Source organism: Haliotis asinina, chromosome 8, assembly GCF_037392515.1.
Source record: "Haliotis asinina isolate JCU_RB_2024 chromosome 8, JCU_Hal_asi_v2, whole genome shotgun sequence".
In the NCBI taxonomy this organism is placed as follows: Eukaryota; Metazoa; Mollusca; class Gastropoda; order Lepetellida; family Haliotidae; genus Haliotis; species Haliotis asinina.
Genome location: NC_090287.1, coordinates 59,062,823 through 59,085,664, shown reverse-complemented (window position 1 = coordinate 59,085,664; position 22,842 = coordinate 59,062,823). Strand labels below are relative to the sequence as shown.

At 41.3% G+C, this 22,842-nt stretch overlaps 1 protein-coding gene across 3 annotated transcripts in view; it reads right to left on the bottom strand.

Moving 5' to 3' along the window:
* Positions 1 to 844: 844 nt before the first annotated feature.
* LOC137294797 (glutamate receptor-like) overlaps positions 845 to 22,842 on the bottom strand; it is a 47,141-nt gene continuing 25,143 nt past the window's right edge. For 2 of the 3 annotated variants that reach the window (XM_067825910.1, XM_067825912.1), the window contains 7 exons: positions 17,645 to 17,839; positions 15,821 to 15,918; positions 14,968 to 15,055; positions 13,798 to 14,110; positions 11,448 to 11,677; positions 5,997 to 6,262; positions 845 to 3,703 (listed from right to left, as the gene is read on the bottom strand). In XM_067825910.1, coding sequence (XP_067682011.1) covers positions 3,412 to 3,703; positions 5,997 to 6,262; positions 11,448 to 11,677; positions 13,798 to 14,110; positions 14,968 to 15,055; positions 15,821 to 15,918; positions 17,645 to 17,839 — 1,482 coding nt within the window. In that variant the 3' untranslated portion in view covers positions 845 to 3,411. The remainder of the gene's footprint in view (positions 3,704 to 5,996; positions 6,263 to 11,447; positions 11,678 to 13,797; positions 14,111 to 14,967; positions 15,056 to 15,820; positions 15,919 to 17,644; positions 17,840 to 22,842) is intronic. The other variant, XM_067825911.1, reaches the window with a different exon arrangement.

Below are 22,842 nucleotides of genomic sequence, written 5' to 3'. Positions count from 1 at the left end.
ACAATGCATTGCGATTGCCTAGTGGCCTAAGGCAATAAGTCAATAAAGAACTGAAATAACGATGGTTCACATCGATGCCTTATAACAAACGACTGTTCCGATACACGTAAACAATAAAAACCATACCGACATGTAACAAAGGTGAAAACTTATCTTTAGACACCCAAAACAAATAATGCCTCAATGTGTATTGGCGTCTTATTCCATATCCATGTGCTAGATATATAACAAAGCTGATCTATCAACACCCAGTCATACCACGAAACAAACGCCATGAGTACCCTACATGACCAATCTGCATTTGCACCACAGGCACATGGAGTTGGTCATGTCACAGTGGTTCCATTATTTATCTCACATTATCTATCTCAAAATAGAACACAGCGTTACTGACCCACTATCCTCCACACCAGGAAACTAATCACAATGTTCAATTCCCATTGCACATAAGACGCTTTCACATCGATACTGAAAATGGAAACGAGTTGTGATCAACAAATTCGTGGACAATACACCAGCTAGAATGATCACAACGTGTAAGATATCGTTGATGTCGTTAAATGTCCAAGTCTACAGGACATCCTCAGGCTCGGGTAAGCCAAGAACATGAGTATTATAATAATAGGGGCGATTCCATTGGTTTGGATGGCATAGTTGTGCATTATTGGAGATATACCGAGGAAACAAATATGGGAACACCACGTCATCCCAGTGTTCCGTTATTTATTTTCAGATTTCTGGAAACAAACGGGAAAGTTAAAGGAACGCTTGAATGTTTTTATTTGTTCCTCTCAGCATATTTTTCGTATCTTATGTACTTTTCTTCTTAATTTCATTTCAAGCGTTTACGTCATATTTAAAATAAAGAGATCTGTCAAGGTATTGGTACTATACCGGTGTGATGGTAAGCAGCAGTCATTTGTTCCGTCTAACATCTACGCAGAACCAACACCTCAGAAATGGTTCGCGTCAGCATAAGTCGCATGACCTTGGCCTTCGATCTACGGGAGTCATTTTGTTTGGACCTGTTCCAAGTTGACTGTCAGAGTTTTCTAGTCACTGGCATTTAAACAATGCAGCAGTGGCGTCTGCTGGCAGTGGAGTAGGTTTGACGTGAAGGGCAAAGACTGCTCCACTTCGCGAGTCGACTGGACCCATGCTTCAGGCGACCAAATCCACCTGGACATATCCGCCTTTAGCTGGCTTGTGGTGCACTCGCTCAGTCACTGAAAGAGCCGTACCGACATTTGTCAATGTTAGATTGCAAATAAACAATGACAACCTGATTGATAACGGCCATTGTCAGGCACAGTGAGGGCATTATGAAGATATTGTGATTTCGCTTTACTTGACGTGGTAGACTTGCACCAGTTTCCAAGGCAAAGAATAATAGTTTAGATATTTTATTTCTAAAACATAAGAAATATCCGACAGGGTTACTTGCATCTTCGAAGGGCAGACATATTACATTTGGGGAGGATACAGCTTTTTGAGAAAGGAGAGGCTGCACTCTCTTGAGAAAGGAGCGGAGTGCACCCGTTTTCACGGTTCACATAATACCTGTTCATAGAATTCAGGCAAAACAGGGAAGGGGTGGGAGAGGGGATGGGGATGAGGATGGGGATGGGGATGCGCATGCGCATGCCTGCATCCCCCGGTCGATCTGCTTACGTACACCTGTGTGCTCAGCATTCAGTACTGCATTAGAGCAAGGCTACTAGCGAGCCGCTTATGATAATTCTATACATGTTTTATGGTTCTTCACTTCATTATACATACAGTTCATGTGGAATGTTACATGTTTGGTGGTCTGTACAACCATATATATATATAAATACATGTATACCCAGTTATCGTCACCTACAACACCACAAAACGTGCATCTATTCCAAAGTATTATTGCTACAAAATCAAAAATTCGATGGTTTGGTCAGTCCAACAGAAGATGGCTTTGTTGTTATGGCGGGGTAGCACACCGACTATCAAGCTGCAAATCTCGTGGCAGCCCCGCTATACAACGTTCTTATCTTCACATGCTGTGTGCGTTCATAGCGGGTTGCCATTTGTCAACACTAGAGTTACCTACCTTTATGTGGCGCCATTTCAAGGACTTTCTGGCTCTCTCGGGCAAGACAATGCTCCTTAACGATTTGGGCATCAAAATCGTTTCCATGGTAACGAATATGATTCGATGACAGCGAGATTTTACCTTCGCAGCATGACACAGTGCCGGTCATGATCATGGTGTCTATCCTGGCTTATCAATTGTAATTTAGCATCAGACAAAGTGAGAAGTCATGCGTACTTAACTGCCGGGCATAAGAAAATAAATGCTCTTACATCGTTATTGAAACGCATCAAGACTGACCCCTTGAAGATTCGGTTTAGGATTGACCATCAGTAATTTAGAATTGACCTTCAGTAATCCAGTCTTGTCGAAAGAGATGATTATCGGGATCGGGTGGTCAGGCCCGCTGACTTGGTTGAAACATTTCATCGGATCCCAGTTGCGAAGATCGATGCTCATGCTGTTGATCACTGCACTATCTGGTCCAGACCCGATAATTTACACACCGCCGCCATGCAGCTGGAATATTGCGTATTGGGTGTGGCGTAAACTAAACCCACTCACCTATCAAGGCTCACACCAGTTGGGTCTAAAACACAACTACAATGTCTGATACTTACATCAGATACATCACAACCAGCAACTTGTTAATTGATTCTTGTTTGATATTTACCCGCTATTAAGCAAGAGCGATACTGCCTTTTGCCCGGCAGTGTAGTCTATATGGACATCGTTCTGAAGTGGCAATATGTTTATATGGTTTAAGGATTGATATCGGATCATATATTTACCAATCACATCATAAGTCCCCTTTTTATCTTCAGGGTAAGTATTTTGCCGTGTGGAAAAGAACTTAAAGCGAAAATCTATGGAAGACACCGTGTGCGAGTCCCAAAAAGTCACGACTTTCCTCTCGAAACCGTTTGAAGTGTCAGTTAGGATTCGATGATATCTTTAAACCAATAAACAAGGCCAGTAGATTCATGAAACAGCTATATACAGCTTTTGATATTTTTGGCATAGGTGATATATGAAAATCTCGTTTGAAAACACCTGTTGTTGCCTTGGCAATGATCACGTCCGTGACCTGCATGACCTTGACCTGCAATGATCATGACCTTGACCTGCATGACCAGGCTTTCACAAAGCTATCACAGTAGCCTAATGGTTGAATCCGTTAAAGAGCAAACAGCATCGTCATCAAAGGCACCAGCTTCCATCATCTGTTCTCTCTGGGTGCTAACGTCTTCAGGGTAGACAAAGGCCACAAAGAACATGAACAGGATTTCCACACAGACACTGTTTTCCCTCTAACAAACTCACAATGGTGTGCTAGATTCTTCTCACTTTATTCCATTCACGAACTTAGGTAGGTGACCTTTGCTGTGTCCGTTACAGTGGGCCATGTTTGTGGGTTTGGACTTCCGGCATCTGATGTACTTTGACAACCATTCACACGCCAGCGCTATGGCGGCAATCACCACGCCAATACCGATAAGATAGAAGGCACTCTGAACGTCAATCAAGATTATAGGTTTGGCTTCCGTTGTGAGAGAACCTTTGCAGAAGCTGTTCTTGGCCCACCATCTTTTCTTCCAGATCTGGAGCAGCCCGCTCTCGTAGATGCGCATCATCCTACAGAGAAACAGTATAAATATTCTACATCAACAATTCAAATGAAATATACGAATCAACGTTCAAAGGGATAATCAGAGCTTCCATTGTATTCAAATATACATTTAGCTTAACCCGACATGCAAAAATAGTTCTCCAAGGTTGTAATTCATGTAACTATAAATTGAAGCTCTGTCGTCAAGTTATATGTAAACTTATCTTCAATTTTTAAAAATTTGAAAATTCCAAAAGATAAGACCTTGTAAGTATTATTCCAGTGCTGTCTAAGAGTTAATTTCTTAACACGATTAAGTGAGTTCCCTTTTCGTCTCGGTTTATTTATAAGAATGATGTTGTGTATGTCAGGAAATTAATGAAGGTTAAAATACCCCTATCAAAGGTTGAGTAGTATACAGGAAGGTATATCTTTATCGTTTAAACATGAATAAGTATTTACATATTACATATAAAAGTACCCAAGACACATGGTCATGTGTCCAACCCCTTGAAGTCGCGATTTAGCTCCATCTAAAGACGCACTGTGAGCTCGAGAACCATTGTAGTAAAAAAAAATGCAAAATCGTTCATTTTAAAAAAAGAAACAACAGTTCCATGACTTCCATAGGGACAATAAAGTTGCTCTTAAGTAGCTTGTGGTGAGAGGCGAATAACGGTATCGGGTGGTCAGGCTTGCTGACAGGATTGGCAGATGTCATCGTATCCTAGTTACGTCGATCGATGCTCATGTTGTTGATAAGTGGATTGTCAGGTCCAGACACGATTACTCACAGATCGCCGCCACACAGCTGTAATATTGCTGAGTGCGGTGTTAAAAGCAACTAAATCAAACCAAAGTTTTAAATTGCCACCCAAAGATGAAAATGCCTAGGTAGGTAATTTTCCAGCCCCGTGCACGTCAGAAGAAAGGAACACACATCTACCCCGTGTCGGTCCGGATATTAGCCATCTCGGACTCCTTCAACTGACCTCATCAAGATATCATGTGGAACAACTTTAAAATCCTATTTGTTAATTTCCATCACTCCACAAAACAAAACCCCACAAACTCATTTACAAAGCTCAATCAGCATTGATCAAGGATGCTCCTTTCAATCTACCCAGGATTAATTGATAAAATAAACAACAAAACACTCCCTCCATCATCCTAAATCAATCTCATCAGCACGGATGTATTTTGATCTCATCACATTCGGTTTTCACCGTATCAATACACTGTTATTCCTTGTTTGGTTTAATTTCTAGGATAAACACCTTTATAGTAGATTTGTTGATCCCCATTAGATAATATAAGCTTGTATTGGGTTCTGCCATTTCACTCTTGTCCTACTATATAATTATCTATCCCGAAACGTCGCAACTTAATGGAATAAAAAACTTAGGAAATATTAAACGCTTTAGTTCTGTTATTGACGACGAATTTCTAATCACATTGAATACATAGTGCCATGTACAGTGCTCAGATTAACAGATGATATATTTGGATTAAGTGAGTGAGTGAGTTTAGTTTTACACCGCACTCAGCAATATTCCAACTATAGGGCGGCGGTCTGCAAATAATCGAGTCTGGAACAGACAATCCAGTGATCAACAGCATGAGCATCGATCTGCGCCATTGGGAATCGATGGCATGAGCCAACCAAGTCAACGAGCCTGACCACCCGAGCCTGTTAGTCGACCTCGTACGACAAGCATAGTCGCCTTTCATGGCAAGCATGGGTTGCTGAAGGCCTATTCTACCACAGGGCCTTCATGGGTCTGTATTTGGATTAAACTTTCTCAGTAAAGTACACATTCCAAATTTGAACTACTCTTCAATCCTTGGTTGTCATGTGAAATCCCCATTAAAGAAAATGCTTAGTGTTCTTTTTTCATTCGATGTTCGCCAAAATAAAAAAATAAAAATATATTATGGACAATATTATATTAAAATGTACAGGTATCTAAAACTATTCATTTGATGTGTCTATGATCATGTAATACCCTGTACCTTTCAAAAAGAAAAAAACCCAAATAATCAAAAAGGGTACAGATTCCATCACTTTCATTAGTTTGATTAAAATCCGGGATTCGAACCCAGACTGTTAGAGTCAGGCATCTTGTCACCAGCCGTCCGCCACCGTGGCTTCCACAAACAAGGAAATTCTTAGTGTGGGTTGGAATCTCGGATGGTGCTGAACCCAATAAGAATTTATTTGTACTTCACAGAGAAAGAGTAACCCTAAGTATGGCAACGAATTAACCTTTACTCGAACCCGACTAACTTAAAAAATGTGTAAGAAATAACAGTACTTACTCTTCGGAGAAGATGCTGACATAAGCGGAGTTGTTTGGCAATGCTATGGCGTACTGAAGGGGGAAAAAGTTCTCCTTGATCATCTGGAGGTCGCAGGATTCCGCCATCCACCGTTCCATCATTGACCTGTCGGCGATGTAGCCGTACGATCCGGCCTTGACCTTGTTGTAATGGTCCTTGGGGTCACGGCTCAGGACAGAGGGGTCCGTAGCGTTGAAACGTTTGATCCCCTCCCAAGCTTGAATGTATTCAGATGTGTTGGTTTTCTGGAACAAACAGGCCACACTGCTGAATTGCATAAACAATAACCATGACAAAAACAAACACTAATGCGGTTGCAGGTAAGAGATCCAGCTTCGAATTGATCTTCTGTAACACGCATTTGTCGTAAGAGGCAACTAACGGGATCGGATGGTCAGGCTCCCTGGCTTGGTTTACACATGTCCTTAGTTCCCATTTGCGTAGATCGATGATCATGCTGTTGATCACCGGATTATCTGGTCCAGACTCGAGTATTTACAGATCGCCGCCATATAGATGGAATGTTGTTGAGTGCAACGTAAAACTGAATTCACTCACTTACTATTACTATTACTACTACTACTACTACTGGAGCTGTAGGGGGTCGCCCGGGGGTTAAAGAGTTCACTTGTCACGGTGAAAATCCGGGTTTAATTGCACACATAGGGACAATGTAAAGCTGATATTTCAGGTGTCAGCAGCCGTTGCATTGCTGGATTATTGTCAAAAGCGGCGTAAAACGTATCCACTTCTCACGGCGGCTGCTGTTGCTGGGATCATTAATAAACAGCGCAGTTCAACATCATAGTGGCCGTGTAAATAACAGCCGAGGACGTCAATAATAGTGAAAGAACAGTGCGTTCTTGTTGGGACTTTACATATCCAAGGGACGTAACTCTGCGGAACGAATTGTGGGATCTTTGACGACCCGTTCCGCTATGATGGAATGAGTGAATGAGTCTAGTTTTACGTCACATTTATCAATATTCAAGCAATATGAGGAAAAGGAAAGAGGCTTCGCACATTGCACCCATGTGGAGAACTCCGAACTTCGAGCGAACGCTTCAACCACAAGGTTACCCCATCACGAAATGAGCAAAACAAGTAAAACTGTGTGCTTTCTTACATTAAGCAAACACACACAGACACAGACACACACACAGACACACACAGACACAGACACACACACACACACAGACACACACACAGACACACACACACAGACACACACACACAAACACACACACACACAAACGCATACATCGAGAGTTGTCACTGCACGCGAACACCTGGTGTCATCATCGCTTTTAAGTGACCCTTGAATATAATTTCCTCTCCCAGATTGCAGCTATAATTACGCAGGACATAACTGGAAATGGTTGTTGTTTTGCGTTGACTTTCTATACATAGTCTGGATTTCATTCTATTAGCGGGGATGTCTATATCCACAGCGTGGAGCGTCATTTAAACCTTGTGTATTTGATAATAGTGATAGTGAGTGAAATATACCTTTTGTGGAGAATACCGAAATATTGACACATGCACGGTGATATCATTACGCACTGCGCCGTTTTGCGACAAGGCGACACCCGTTTTTCATTTGTGCAGTGTTTATGACAAGTAAATTGACAACATAGTGCTAAAACATACTGAACAGCCAATGAAACGCAACTCTCTTGGTCAAGGTTTTAAATAGACGACATAAACATGGACGCTTGCTTTATGAGATTTCTTTATGAAAATTGCGTTTCCTTTGAGGTTCAGTATATTAACAGTGTGGATGGACCAGAACAGTGTTGGTGTACATTAAGACTGTGGGTACACATTAACACACGCATACACACATGTTGCAATAGTCATTAAAAGCAGAGAATAAGCATTTTCACCAAATAGCTACTGAATATTAAGCACAACTAGCTCATTGTGTCTCAAGCCCAAGTGTAACATAAGCTTGTCAGACAAGTAGAGACATTTTTACACTTTCACCGATGACACCAGGTGTTTGCGAACGTTTGCGCATGCCACTGTAAGAAACATAGCCTAGGCCTGTAACACATGTAAACAATTTGAATACAGAATACACCTCCGGGTAAATGCAACTACATATCATGGTTGATGGTAGTTAAAGTGAAACAGGCTAAAATTGATAAATATATAATACGGATATAGTCATATGTTGGGTCTGGTTTCAACCTCTAAAGTTTTGATAATGTTTTTCATTTATACCATTTTTTAGACACAATATTTTCAAGTGTCTTGCTTTTCCCCGGAAGTGTAATGGTATGGCTGTAACATGCACGGTCTATTTAGCTATAGCATGTAACACAAGTCAAGGCATATAGTGAACACAAACACAGGCACAATGTTTAGACACAATTCACTACCACTGCCTGCTCAGGTCTCTGTGGCTTATGCACGTTGATACACATCGTACACTAGTGGTAGGTACAGGTCTCCAGCACGTAACGGTATCTGCTTATCTTACCTAACGAGCGCAACGGTATCTGCTTATCTTATGTAACGAGCGCAACGGTGTCTGCTTATCTTATGTAACGAGCGCAACGGTGTCTGCTTATCTTATGTAACGAGCGCAACGGTACCTGCTTAACTTATGTAACGAGCGCAACGATGTCTGCTTATCTTATGTAACGAGCGCAACGGTGTCTGCTTATCTTATGTAACGAGCGCAACGGTGTCTGCTTATCTTACCTAACGAGCGCAACGGTGTCTGCTTATCTTATGTAACGAGCGCAACGGTGTCTGCTTATCTTACCTAACGAGCGCAACGGTGTCTGCTTATCTTATGTAACGAGCGCAACGGTGTCTGCTTATCTTATGCAACGAGCGCAACGGTGTCTGCTTATCTTATGTAACGAGCGCAACGGTATCTGCTTATCTTACCTAACGAGCGCAACGGTGTCTGCTTATCTTATGCAACGAGCGCAACGGTGTCTGCTTATCTTATGTAACGAGCGCAACGGTATCTGCTTATCTTACCTAACGAGCGCAACGGTGTCTGCTTATCTTATGTAACGAGCGCAACGGTGTCTGCTTATCTTATGTAACGAGCGCAACGGTGTCTGCTTATCTTATGTAACGAGCGCAACGGTGTCTGCTTATCTTATGTAACGAGCGCAACGGTGTCTGCTTATCTTACCTAACGAGCGCAACGGTGTCTGCTTATCTTATGTAACGAGCGCAACGGTGTCTGCTTATCTTACCTAACGAGCGCAACGGTGTCTGCTTATCTTATGTAACGAGCGCAACGGTGTCTGCTTATCTTATGCAACGAGCGCAACGGTGTCTGCTTATCTTATGTAACGAGCGCAACGGTATCTGCTTATCTTACCTAACGAGCGCAACGGTGTCTGCTTATCTTATGTAACGAGCGCAACGGTGTCTGCTTATCTTATGTAACGAGCGCAACGGTATCTGCGTATCTTACCTAACGAGCGCAACGGTGTCTGCTTATCTTATGTAACGAGCGCAACGGTGTCTGCTTATCTTATGTAACGAGCGCAACGGTGTCTGCTTATCTTATGTAACGAGCGCAGCGGTGTCTGCAGCGAAGAACGCGAAAATGTGCACTGGGCATTTGTTGTACTTTGAAGGTTTTGCATGGATGTCAAACTGTATAATTGCAAACCAGATATTGCTCCATCGTACGTGTGTTCGGCACATAAAAATGTGATGTGTTTTAAATAAAGAATCCACATCTTTTCCTGTCATTTTATCTCTTCTAAAAGTTAGTGTACTTTTCTACGACTCCAGCTACTGATACCACATGTCTTTGAATCTTTCAAATAGAAAAGATACCAGGTTTCGCGAATAGCCGCTGGTCACAAAAAAAAACATGCGAAGGCAAATCAAGTCGTCTTGAATTTACGGTGAGTTAAGGCATATTCTAAAATGGAATACTTAATATATTCGAGACAAATCCACCTCAAAACACAGCTAAATCTCGAAATTAAGTGAGCATTGAGGTCACTGCAGCTATCTAGTTTGAAATACTGAGCGTGCAAACTCGCATTTAACATTGAATGTGTATAGGTAACACTTCGGTATTTTGAAAAAAATAGCTATACCTTGACATTGTTTTTAATTTCTTGATACCAACACTGAATTTAAAGAGCAAAACACAAAACGTATAACAAAATGAAAGGCAATATAAGCTAGGACGTTATAAATGTATGAAAATAATCAAATTAAAAAAGGATAAGAATCTCGAATCTTCAAAGTTTTTTTTCACATTTTTGTATTGTTAACGCCACTCTAAACAATATTCTAGCTATCAAATGCTCGATAAGCAGCAATCTAGATCGTCCAAGCACGAATCTTCTATAACATATTTTGGAAAACACACAAACAAACAAGAAACAACAAAAGAAGCAAATTCTACAAATTTCAAGCAACACAAGTGTAAATCACTAAAAGGAACAAAACATTAAGAAGAGACACGCCATTATTGGTTTCCCACTAACGTAGGACATTTCATTCACTGGCACAGAAAACGCAGCGTCATCCTTCTGTTTCGAGTTTGGTTGCTATTGACGTCTACTAAATCTTGATGGAGGAGACAGCTGGTTGAAATATTCATGATCGAATCGAGCGAGCAGAACTACTTAAACGTTTACGATTACGACAAACTGGGTCTTTGAGGTTAATCGAGATTGAAATGTTCTCCAGTTGCATTGCTTAGTCTACAGAGTCGAGTTTTACGCAGTTTGCAAAACAATTCTGTATAATGACTGTCACTGTGTGGACTTTTAACATGAGGGGAATCGAACTAGGTTGAACCCGTACAAGCTAAAAGGTTAAAGCTGAAGAGGACTATTTAATTGCGGCTATTTAAAAATCTATATATCTAAAATTAATGTGCATCCATAGTGACTTTCAAGTGAACAGTTTTAAAAGAATGTGAAAATATATTGTGTAAATTTAGTGGGTGTGCTCATACTGTACGATTTAACACCTTATCATTGTATTTTGTTTAATCCTCAAAATATTTAAAAAAGAAAAAAAAACGCAAACCCACTCATTCCTCTGATGGGAACGCGCATTATTGGTGTGGCCTATACTCAAGAAAATAATCATATAATCATATAGTGTTAATCAATATGAGTCCATAGGTTCAACGCTGGCTTTTGCGAGTTTATCGAAATGTGTAAAAAGTAACAATTACTCTGTACTTTATGTGAAGAGAATACATGACTTTGTCTGATGCTGTTCCAAAGGGCTATCAAGTACCTTTCATCTCTTAAGAGACAGTTTGCAATCAGAGAGATGTGATTAATTTAAAAGAGAATAGAGATGGACGAACATTGAAGTACACAGGAGAGGACGGAGCTGAAGTACACTACACGACTACCACTGGCTAGCTACACAGAGATACTGAGCAAAGAGTTGGTAGAGATTCGATCTCTGACCAACCTGGGCTACCTCAAACATAGTCTCCCAGTAGGTGCCACCGCCAGCAGTACCCCAGATGTAGTCGGTCTGCTGGACGAGTTCGCTGACGGTTTCGAAGGGCAATTTGTCCTTGTTGACGGTGAGGAAGGCGATGAGGTTGCCACTGTAGGTCGCGGCCATGACGATTGAAAACAACCACCAGCAACTGACCACTGTCCGGCCGGCCTGAGAGTCCGGCAGATGCTCGCCTCCTAGTAAAGGAACAATGGATTCATCATACGTTCAACCGAATTTATTTATGCTGAATCAGCTACAAACGAATATTTGGTCCGAGACACTACAGCTCTGTAAAACAAAATCTATTTCCAAAATGTCTTGACTTGTAAGCCGAGGTATCCCAGCACTTCTGTGCAAAAGTGTTTCAAACATAACAACATAATTGTCTGGACTATTTTCAAGTCACTTCGTACACAATTCAGATGACATTTCTGCCACAGTTTTGCTTTCATGATGCACTGTTTGATTGACTCATAATGTGCTACACACCCTTTGTCAATAGAAAAATGACATTTCTGCCACAGTTTTGCTTTCGGGATATATTCTTTGAATGATTCTTAATGTGCAATACACTCTTTGTCAATAGAAAAATGACATTTCTGCCACAGTTTTGCTTTCGGGATATATTCTTTGAATGATTCATAATGTGCAATACACTCTTTGCCAGTGGAAAATGACATTTTGCAACCGATTTGCTTTCACTTGATTTATTTAAAAACACTGAATTTTACAAAAGCCTTACATATATATTTACTCATATCATCTTCAACATGTGTCATCCAAGTAAGCGAGTCTGACCCCCCGATCCCGTTAGTCGCCTCTTACGACAAGCATAGTTACAGAAAGCCTTTTCTACCCAGAACCTTCACTGGTAGGTTATATCAGGGTAGACCAGCATAATGTTCCCGTGATTCGCAGGTGACTTGCTATCTACCTCTTTTGTGAAACCAAAGTAACCATTTACAGTACCGACAAAGCTGAAAGTGACTTTTCCCTGATCGGCATTCAACACCACTATCATAGGTTTCTGGCGCTCCTAAGGGAAGCAACTCTGCCAAACAAACTGCGAAGTCCTAGACACCCGTGCCCACTATAATTGGTAAAATATAGTCAATAATGAAAGACAACAAATCCACAGCTTCTTTCCAAACGGTACGCTCCAAAAGATAAAGATGACGTTAACTGTAACAAGAAGATAACAATCGGTTGTTGTTGGCCTGTTGGACTTGAATACATCAAACGACAACGTCCCTGTTATGTGCTGAAACTCATTGTGCTTGCGTAAAAAGGAAATTAGACAATGGATCACTGGCAGACGGTCGTGGCTCTTGGCATCTTCCCCAACGGTTCATATAACTTATTAAAAACACCGGCACATCAAACAGCCCAGGAGCGTTTCAAACCGGTCATTACAGGATAGCGAACAAATGCGCCATACATTAATGAAATGTGGAATGGTGCATATATACTCTCATATATAACAAAGTATCCGCCTGATAATTGAATTTGACAAAACAATTACAAACGTAACCAAAGTATTTTAGCCTGAAAACAGTCGACGAAACGCAACCTTGATATCAATTTGAGCATCGCCACTGAATAACTATCTATTTCTATTTCCTTTCACCTGCCTTAGACACGGTTGTTTAATTTCTTTTGCACGATAAACTATGTGGCAGTCTATCAGCTGAATCGGTTATTTGATAAACAACTAAAACTGTGAACCCGTATAACGGAATAACTAAAGCTGCTGACAGGTTTTGTTTGTTTGTTTGTTTATTTATTGTCTGGATTCGGACTCAGCAACATCCCAGGTATACAAAGGTTTGTAAATAATCAAGTGATCAACATCATGAACAAATAACTATGCAATTGGGAACCGATGACATGCATCAACCATGTCAGCGAATCTGACCACCCGATCCCGTTAGTCGCATCTTACGAAGAGGTAAAATCTAGTTTCACGTCGTACGTAAGAATATTTCGTTACCATGACGACGTGCGTGTGTGTGTATGTGTAGCTGCTTGTACTAGCCCAGACTAAAGCTGTTTTTAGTGCTAGATCACTGAGATACAACGTCGCAGGTAAGCATGAATACCTCACTCAGACACATTAAACTGAGAGCCGATCAGTCATTTACCAAGGGACCAACAAATATCATATTTTAACGTATTTTGGTATGACGCGACCGGGGACTGAACCCCGACCTTCCGCTCCTCCATCGACAAGCATGGGTTCCTGAAGACCAAATCTAACTCGGGCTAGTCAGGTAGATAGAAGGACAAAAGGATGAAGACACTCCAAATGACTTACCCTGGGTAAGCAGCGCCCCGTACATATACCAGAACGCATCCCCAAACATTGACTTCTTTTTTCTCTTGCCCTCATAGTACGGATTCCAGCGTTCTACTAAGAAATAGAACGTCGTGACGCCCAACAACGATATGAAGATGCACATTAGGACTTGCCACTTAAAGGGGTCGATTAACGTCCGCCATTTAGTCCTGTTGGGGTCTGGTTTCTTGATGAGGATAGTGGTGTACTCGTAATAATAAGGGAAAATAAAATCCACAACTTGTTCCCTGTCTGGTGCGATGGATATTGGTGCCACCACCATGTCTACTTCCTGCAATAATACAATGATTAAGACTGGTCAGATGTTTCACAGTTCTTGTGGTGAACCTACCTACTTAACTCAATTCAATACTAACCAAAATTTAGCATTGTGCAAAATAATTGGTTCCAATAGTGCTCGGAATTACTTCAGAAAATTGCCAGAATTGCACACCATCCCAGGATGTTCTTACCAAGCATTTCTTCCCTCCAAGTCTTTCTGCCACCCCAGGTCCTTTCTGGTCCTCCTGTTTTCTCTTTCTGTCCTTTTCCCAATCTTCCTACCACTTTCCTTCCAAACTACCTCTTTCAACATTCCCTAGTCTCCCTCTTCCTACCCATGTTACTACAGCTCCTCAACAGTTCCTCCTCTTCTACCAGGTTCCCTACCAAATTACCACTTCCATATCTTCCGACTATTCCCTCATAGATAAGGAGAAACTTTGCCACTGGCCTCTACACGTACCCCCCTGCCATCACATTGCTCCTGTACTTCCATACTACCTATGAATCAACCCTAAGTACTTGTATAAGCATGTTCGTCCTGTCTCTCCTGTCCCGTACATCCCATTGGTTTCTGGATGCAGTCTATTGTTCTGGTCATCTGCATGTAAATACTGTGCTTCCCAGTTACGTTCCTGTTGTTTTTGTTAATTATGTATTATATACACACCATCCTGTCTTATCTCTCTCATGCTTGCATGACGACGATACAAGAGGCTGTATCGAAACATCGCTCCACCTGATTAAAGAAGTTGCTCATCCATAAAGTTTGTCCTTATCTGATTCACTAACTTCTTAACATGCCACTCAAAGAAGTTATTCCCTCAAAGACTCCCTACATTTTACGTCTCAGATCCCTCCACCTACCTCTCGCTCAAGTTGTCCCATGAGCCCATTGAAGCTGCCATTCACGAGGGCTCCCCAACTCTTGTCCTCTGGCGTTGTGAGATTGTAACTGTCAACACACAGTCAGGCATATACAATCATAGAGGAAAACCAAATCACTGACGTGTACACACGAAGTAAAAGCTCTTCTGTCCCAAGAGTATATAAGCATCGTGTCTGAATACCAAGACACGCGCTGCAAAAAATGTTTTCTTTTAATTGAATGAGGCCATGAACACACGTCTGTGACAGTACGTAGGATCATCCCATGAGTCTTTCAACAAATTGCAGACACCAAGTGTTTCAGCTTTTGTTGTCTAGAACATACATTTTCAGCTCACGTGCATGTGGGACTTATTATTATACATTAGCAAACCGAAGGATTGATCAGTATTGATCAGCTTTTTGGAGCCATTGATAACTACTGGTTCGTCTATGCCAGTGAAGTGAAGTAACTGCTTGAAAGGTCTCACGTCATATTTCCATCTTCCTTGTGTGAGTTCTGATTTATGCCGCTTTCCGCAATATTTCAGCGGTTTGGGACACTAGAAATGGGTCTCACGCATTGCATCCATAAGGTATTCGAGTGAGCTTAGTTTAACAACACATGCAGCAATAGTCTAGCTATATGGCGGCGGTCTAGAGTCTAATGGCTTAATGACCAGCACCATGAACACCGATCTACGCAATTGGGAACCGATGGCGTGTGTCAGCCATGTCAGCAAGCCTGATCACCGATCACATTAGTCACCTCCTACGACAATGAGGGAGTCCAGCCTGATGTTACGGCGTTACGAGCGGACACTGTAACCACTTGCCCACCACACCATCTTACCTGAAGTTGAGGGACGAAGATAACTCTTTCAACAGGTCCATGCAGAATCCCTCAAACGGCTCCGATTTGTTGACGGTTGCAATCACAAACGGTTCCCACTAGAACATACAGCGAATATTTCCAGAGGTTCCAACTCATGACAAGATACAGTCATTTCATCACTGTGGACACATGGCGCTCTGCCAGGTATACTTTATATTACCACCTTCAACATAATGTCTGGGAACGAGCTCATAGGTCTGTGGACAGCCCCTACCTTTCATCGGGAACGAAACTAATTTTGGGACCGCAACTGCCTTATGATATGTCTTGTAATACTTGCAAACACTTCAGGCTAAATAAAAAGTGAATTGTTTCTCAGGCGTCGGCGCGTCACTCTTATTTTTGCGCGTAGCAAATTTACTGCCATTTGAAAAATTGATTTTGACTTGACCGCGTCCCGATCATCCATTTATCCACTAGTAACAATAACTGTTGGTAAGAACGGGCGTTACTGAATTTACAACTCATTAACACCTGCTAAACTTCCCAAGCTGTATGTATGACAGAAAAAACAAATAACAATGTGCCCTTGTCACTTTTGTAAACAAATATGCTCTAGAAGCATTTAATTTTTTAATTAGCCTAAAGTGTTTGCAAATGCTAGTATTACAAAACATATATATGAGGCGAAAGTATCAGTCACCATCTGCCTCAGGTTCGAGGCGACACATACACAACCCCCCCGCCCTCCCCCCCCAACCCCCCCCCCCCCAAAAAAAAAAAACAACAACAAAAAACAAAACAAAACAAAAAAACCCAAAAAACAAAACCAAAACAAAACAAAACAAAAAAACAAAAAAAAACCCCAACATAATCCAAAAACATGAAGGTAATTATAGCGGACACCAATTACAACTAACAAATCATAAGAGTCATCGCCGTATAGGGTATACCGTTTACCATTACGCCACTGGAAACACTGGAAAGTGTACGACTGACCTATACAGCAATATCTGTACTTCGCACTTGACTACCGGTAAGCATCGAGGTAAGATACTATGAGAGCGGGGACACATGCCACAACATCAAAGCCATTTACCCCAGTATAGAGGACATTCCCCTGTCCCCTGTCCCTGTATCGGGGACACCTAACCCTGTGTCTAGGACAGCGACAGCGGTGTGCAGAGTCTGGCAAATGGCACAGAGTCGTTGCTACCTAAGATTTAGTACAGTATTTTGAACACCTACCGTAGTACTGAGGATACCTATCACAGTATGTAGAACACCTACCCAGCTTCGGGACGCCTACCACAGTATCGAGGACACCTGTTTCTGTACCTAGAGCATCTACCAGAGTACTGAAGACACCTGTCCACGTGTCTGGAACACCTAACCCAGTGTCTTGGACATCGACACCAGTATCCAGGGGAACTGACAACTGGCACAGTGTTGATCATGAGGTACTCGAAATCTAATACAGTAATTTGCACACCTACCAAAGTATCGAGGATACCTGCACCAGTATCTTGAACACCTATCTAGAACAGCTAACCTGTTTCCAGGACATCCATCACAGTATCGATGACAACTGTCCATGTACCTTAGACACCTACCACAACTACCCACGATCAAAGACACCTAGCACAGTACCTTGTAAACCAATCAACACAGTGCCGAGGACACGTACACATATACTGAACACCAGAAGAAACGCAACCCTGGCTTTTTGTCAAGCGTTTAAATATAAGACATAAACATAAACACGTACTTTTATGAAATTTCAGTTTTTCGAAACTTTCGTTTCTTTTGCTTTTCAATATACGTGCAGCAAAGGGCACTCACCACGTTCGTTGAAACGTTGAATAACCTGTTGTTGAAGCCAAAGTTGGTGTTGGGAAAGATCTCCACGTCATTGAACATGTTCAGGTGCCCAGTCCTGTTGACGTAGCCTACGGAACTGAGACGTCTGACCCCTCCAGATTTCCATAGTAAAGTGGAGATGTCACTTCGCCAGCACTGCGCCTGGGATTCCAGCAACTGCAACAGTCATCGTCATTCACATGTCATCACATTTCTCACATTTGAAAGTCGGGGTGTCTGTCCAGAATCTTGCCCGTCATTTCGGCAAAAACATAACCACGATTTACCGTATCCAGCATATCAGTACAATGCTACACAAACCATAGGTGACCTTCCTCTGAGCGGTCGTCAAACGGTCACCACCCCTCAACAAGCTCGACACATTTTCGGTCAACACCAGCGAGACCCGTTCTTGTAAACCCCTCTACCTTTCGAAAACTTAACAATGTCATCAGTCTTGGTAGCCAGTGAAATGCAGTCACTCGTTTTTCGTCTTTCTGATCCTGTTTGTATTTCTTGCACTTCAAACTGAAAATTACATATATTATTTAAACTTGACACGTTAATTTTTGTGTGTGAGTATAAATGGCGGCTGTTTGTAAACTCGCTGTGCAAAGTGTCTTTCCTTGGGCAGCCTTGTTCGAATCCTAATTAGGTTCGTCTGCACCGTAATAGTGTGCACGTTGAAAAGCCTACAGTGAGTGAGTTCTGTTTTACACCGCACTCAGCAATATCGTAACTGTACGGCGGTGGTTTGTAAATATCGAGTCCGGACCACACTATTCAGTGGTCAACCATGAGCATCGATCTACGCAATTGGGATACGGTGTGTAAAGAGAGCCTGACCACCCGGTACCGTTAGTCGCCTAACTGGAAGACCAGTTCTAACCAGTACCATTACGGGTAGCGTCATTAGTAACAAGCGAAGCTTTAGGGGTTCTATGATACATGTACCTGCATATATTTCGACACTTATCTATATCAACCGCCGTGCAATGTAAAATGCCGTACATAAAATATTCACTTGACAGTTGAGTTTGATCAAAACTGTTGCAACCCTTATCAAATGTTACTCGGCTACAAAACGCCCTACAAATACCTGTTGACTTCGGGTCCCAAACATAAGAATGATACCCACATACCCGTTGTTTATTTCGGGTTTCGTCATAACCAACATGGAGTATACTTTCTTTTACGCCCCGATATAATTATATAGCTACCGAAACAGTAAAATAACCTGGAAAAATAACGAAATACACACTACACAATATCATACAAAACTATTAACAGAACAAACAATTATTCATAACGGATGATCTGAGAGCAAACTTGTTTGTGAGTAACTGCTTGTGACCAAACGGATTACATTTCTAATACACACAAAAAAATTATTTGATGCTTAAAGACATATATCAACTTCAAGTTTAGAATCATCCTCAGCATTCTATTCAATACAACTTGGCTTTGTAAGTGATAATGAATACGTCGATATGTTACATAACCTCGCGTCATTGACACAAGGCAATGACTTTGTACTATTCAGTCGTAATGTTACATGTACTATTCATGTAACGTGTATTCAGACAGCCGTACTACATTCTGAATCGTGACGTTGTTGAACACACCTGTGTCATTGCCACATGACCTCATCAATAATTTATCTCAGACACGTCACGGTTCAATAAACCTGGGGTTTGTGCCTCTTAATAATTCATACCAGTTCATGGATGAACTGGGGACAGTCTCCTGAGACGCTGAACATCATGCAATCGTTTCACTCACCACGACACCGAACCTCCGTGGATGAAGCCTGGCTTCGATTCAAGGATGCAGTTTTACGTGGCAAGACATGTATGAAAATGATTCGTCTGATTTGATTCTGAGCAGTTTATGGTGAAGAACTATAGGAGACATGTCTAAATGTGTATAATCAGCCTCGTGCATCCCGCTTTTGACAGGTTTATAATTTACTGACCAAGAAATTTCACGAATGTGTTTTTCCACGGACATTATGTTTTTAAATGTAAATTACAAAATATGGTTTACATGGAAACATTAACACAAGGTGTATGTACGTGTATTACACAAATATCGAGTTTGTATGCAGTCTAACAATGCAAAAGCGAAAAATTATTGATTCATAACACTAGGCTGAAAAACTATAGGACATGTCTAAGTGGGTATAAACTGCCTCGTGCATCCAGCTTGTGTAACATTTACAATTTATAATCTTAAGTTTAAGACAAGAAATTTAACGATTGTAATTTTTCAACGTGAATTTTGTTTTTTTTAAAGTAAATTACAAAATTTGGTTACACAGAAAAATACAATACAAGGTCTGTTTACGTTTATTATACAAAACGTTAGGTTTGTATACATTCTAACAATACACAGAGAGAATTTATTGATTCATAAACATCTGCCTCAGGAATATCTTTGTTTATAGAAATTCAAAGTCTGCATGGATAAGATAGGCGTCCAGCATTCGATCGATAATACATGTACACAAATGGAATATACTGTGATGTTAGAATACACCCGTTAACTGATCGGTCACTGCCTCAGGAGAGCGGTTTCCACTGTAGTAGGTCAACCATTAATGGCTGCCTTACGAGGTAATAATATTTCAAAGAGCACAGTAAATACATAAGAAGGTGACTCGATCAATTTCTGCATTTTCACGGATTCCGAATATTTATGTACTTGTTTTTCCCCTTTAGAATCATTTGTACAATGCTTTGCGGTCATGCGTGTAGTACACGTGACAAGAAATTAAAGGACTCCCGGTTACAATAGTCTGAAATTCGCTATGCGTCGTAAAACAATGTTCATTCGTTGATGGTTGAAATATTTTCTTACATATATTCTGAATTTTCTTGCATGATTTATTAATTTCTATCGCAACACGTAGGCGCCATATTAAAAAAAACCCCAACTTACCGAGATACAATATTTGCGTGTTTTGTTAAATGATAATACAAACCATTTTTCGACTTTTCGTGCTGACAGAAAACAATCGGAGCCTTGCATCTGCTCTGTGCACCAGAAAGGGGCTTCACATATTGTTAGCATTTGGGGAATCGAACCCGGCTTTCCGGCGTGACGAGCGAACGCTTTAGCCACCAGACTACCCCACCGCCCCTCAAATGTAATGTGAATAAGTACGAATAGCGTCAGGATAGTACCATCGTAATTGTGTGTAATAAATTACGATGATATTTCACTTGATCACGCGAATTACAAATAAAACAAAATAATAAATAAAAACTAACTAAAAAAGTAATGAATAAAAATGATAAAGTAAAAAAAATAAAATCGTACAATAGTAAAATATATGAAACCATATACATTTAAACAAGTTTCAAATATTATTATTCCAATCAGATTCCGAACTGAAGATCACATTTAGAGTGGATAATGTCTGCCGCGGTGGCGCTATTTGTTCGCTGTACGAGATGGTATTTTGAGGTGAGGGTTAATGATGTTGTCAATCCAGATCACCTGAAACCGGAGGTCTTGCTCGCTCGCGGGTTACAAACACGAATCGTAGCTTTGATATTCATAATGAAAACAGGTTGCACGTGTCGTTGTGACATGTGCTACAGATGCTGCTCATGAACGTTCACAACACGTGTTGAAAGACACACATGACATATTGTTGATTGTACAACTTGTTGTCTCGTACAAATGCTCCGGGAGTGCAGACGAGAGCAGACGTCTGTTGTACTATACGACAGATGAGGCCTCAGCCGTATATAGACTCATTTAATACCATGGCGACGCTCAGGAAATATTCTCGATGAAGGTCGTATTACAAGAGAGCGTGTCAGTGCCAGCGGAATATTGTGATGAATATGTCCCTTATTTTACATGAAGGTTTAGCCGAGAGTTGATGGTTTCAACAAGCGTTTAGCTCCACATATACTAGTTATATAATTTTGATAGTTTGATAGTTTTGCTCAGTGGAATTATTGCAAGGGGTTAAATGAGCAAAAATGAGTATTGAATGTTTTGTGACGGCCCCTCATGGCCAAGGTTACTGTTCCTGAAGCCACATCACAGGTCGCTTGGAGCAATGACTTTTAGCAGCAAAAACATTTCCGGTAAGGGGCATGAGCGGTCATGGTCATAAGGGGCCGTAACTCGCTCATGTATGCGTTATTTAGAATATGGTCATCGATCGTGTCCTACAGTGTGGTGACACAATTCGTGGTTTATAACAATGCAGCATACATTTACGACCAGTATTCAATAAGAAAACGTTAAATTTACCATGAACTGCCCCTCACTGAACTGAACTACCGTTCAAGGTTGCGTTGACGCCACCGTCATTAGAAGGTTGTAACGTTAACGCTTTGCAGTGGACCGGATGCTTAGCGTAATCAGTGAATGAGTCGGTTTATAGCTGCTTTGTGCAGCATTCATGTTATATCACTTTGTGTCTGTTTAAGATGAGAGGAAACCCTCTGTAATGCTGACGTTGCATAAACCCACGGATACGGTATGGTACTGACAAACCCAAAACCGGATCGTAAAGAACAGAGATTCGAACTCAGACACTACACTTACAATGGTGGTCGGGTAGCCTTGTGGTTGGAGCGAAAACGCGAAATTCCCGGGTTCGATTCCCCAAACTGGTACAGTGTGTGAAGAACGTTTGCTGATATTGCTAGAATATTGCTAAGGGTGCCGTAAAACCCAGCATCTTCACTCACCCACCTCATTAAACCAGGGTCCGGGTTAGCATTCATCTTTAGTAATCCATGTTTGTCGTAAGAGGCGACTGACAAGATCAGGTAGTGAGGCTCACTTATTTGGTTGACACATGTCATCATATCCATGCTCATGCTGTTGATCACTAATAGTAGTAGTCTGCTCCAGACTCGATTATTGACATACAACCGCCATATAGCTGGAATATTGCTGAGTGCGGATTAAACCTAAACTCATATTGAACAACGTCCATATCCACGTACAAAAATGTACATTTTGTTCTCCTAAAGTATGTCAATATCGCGGTCTATGTACATCAATCGACTTGTACCAATAGAAATACGAGAGTCAATAGAAACAGGTAACGGTAACCTATTGTCAATACATGTCCTATATCCACCCAGATCCCTGGTTATCCAGTCTCCCTCATGGTAACGGGACAGTACTATAGTGGAGTGGGTCAACAC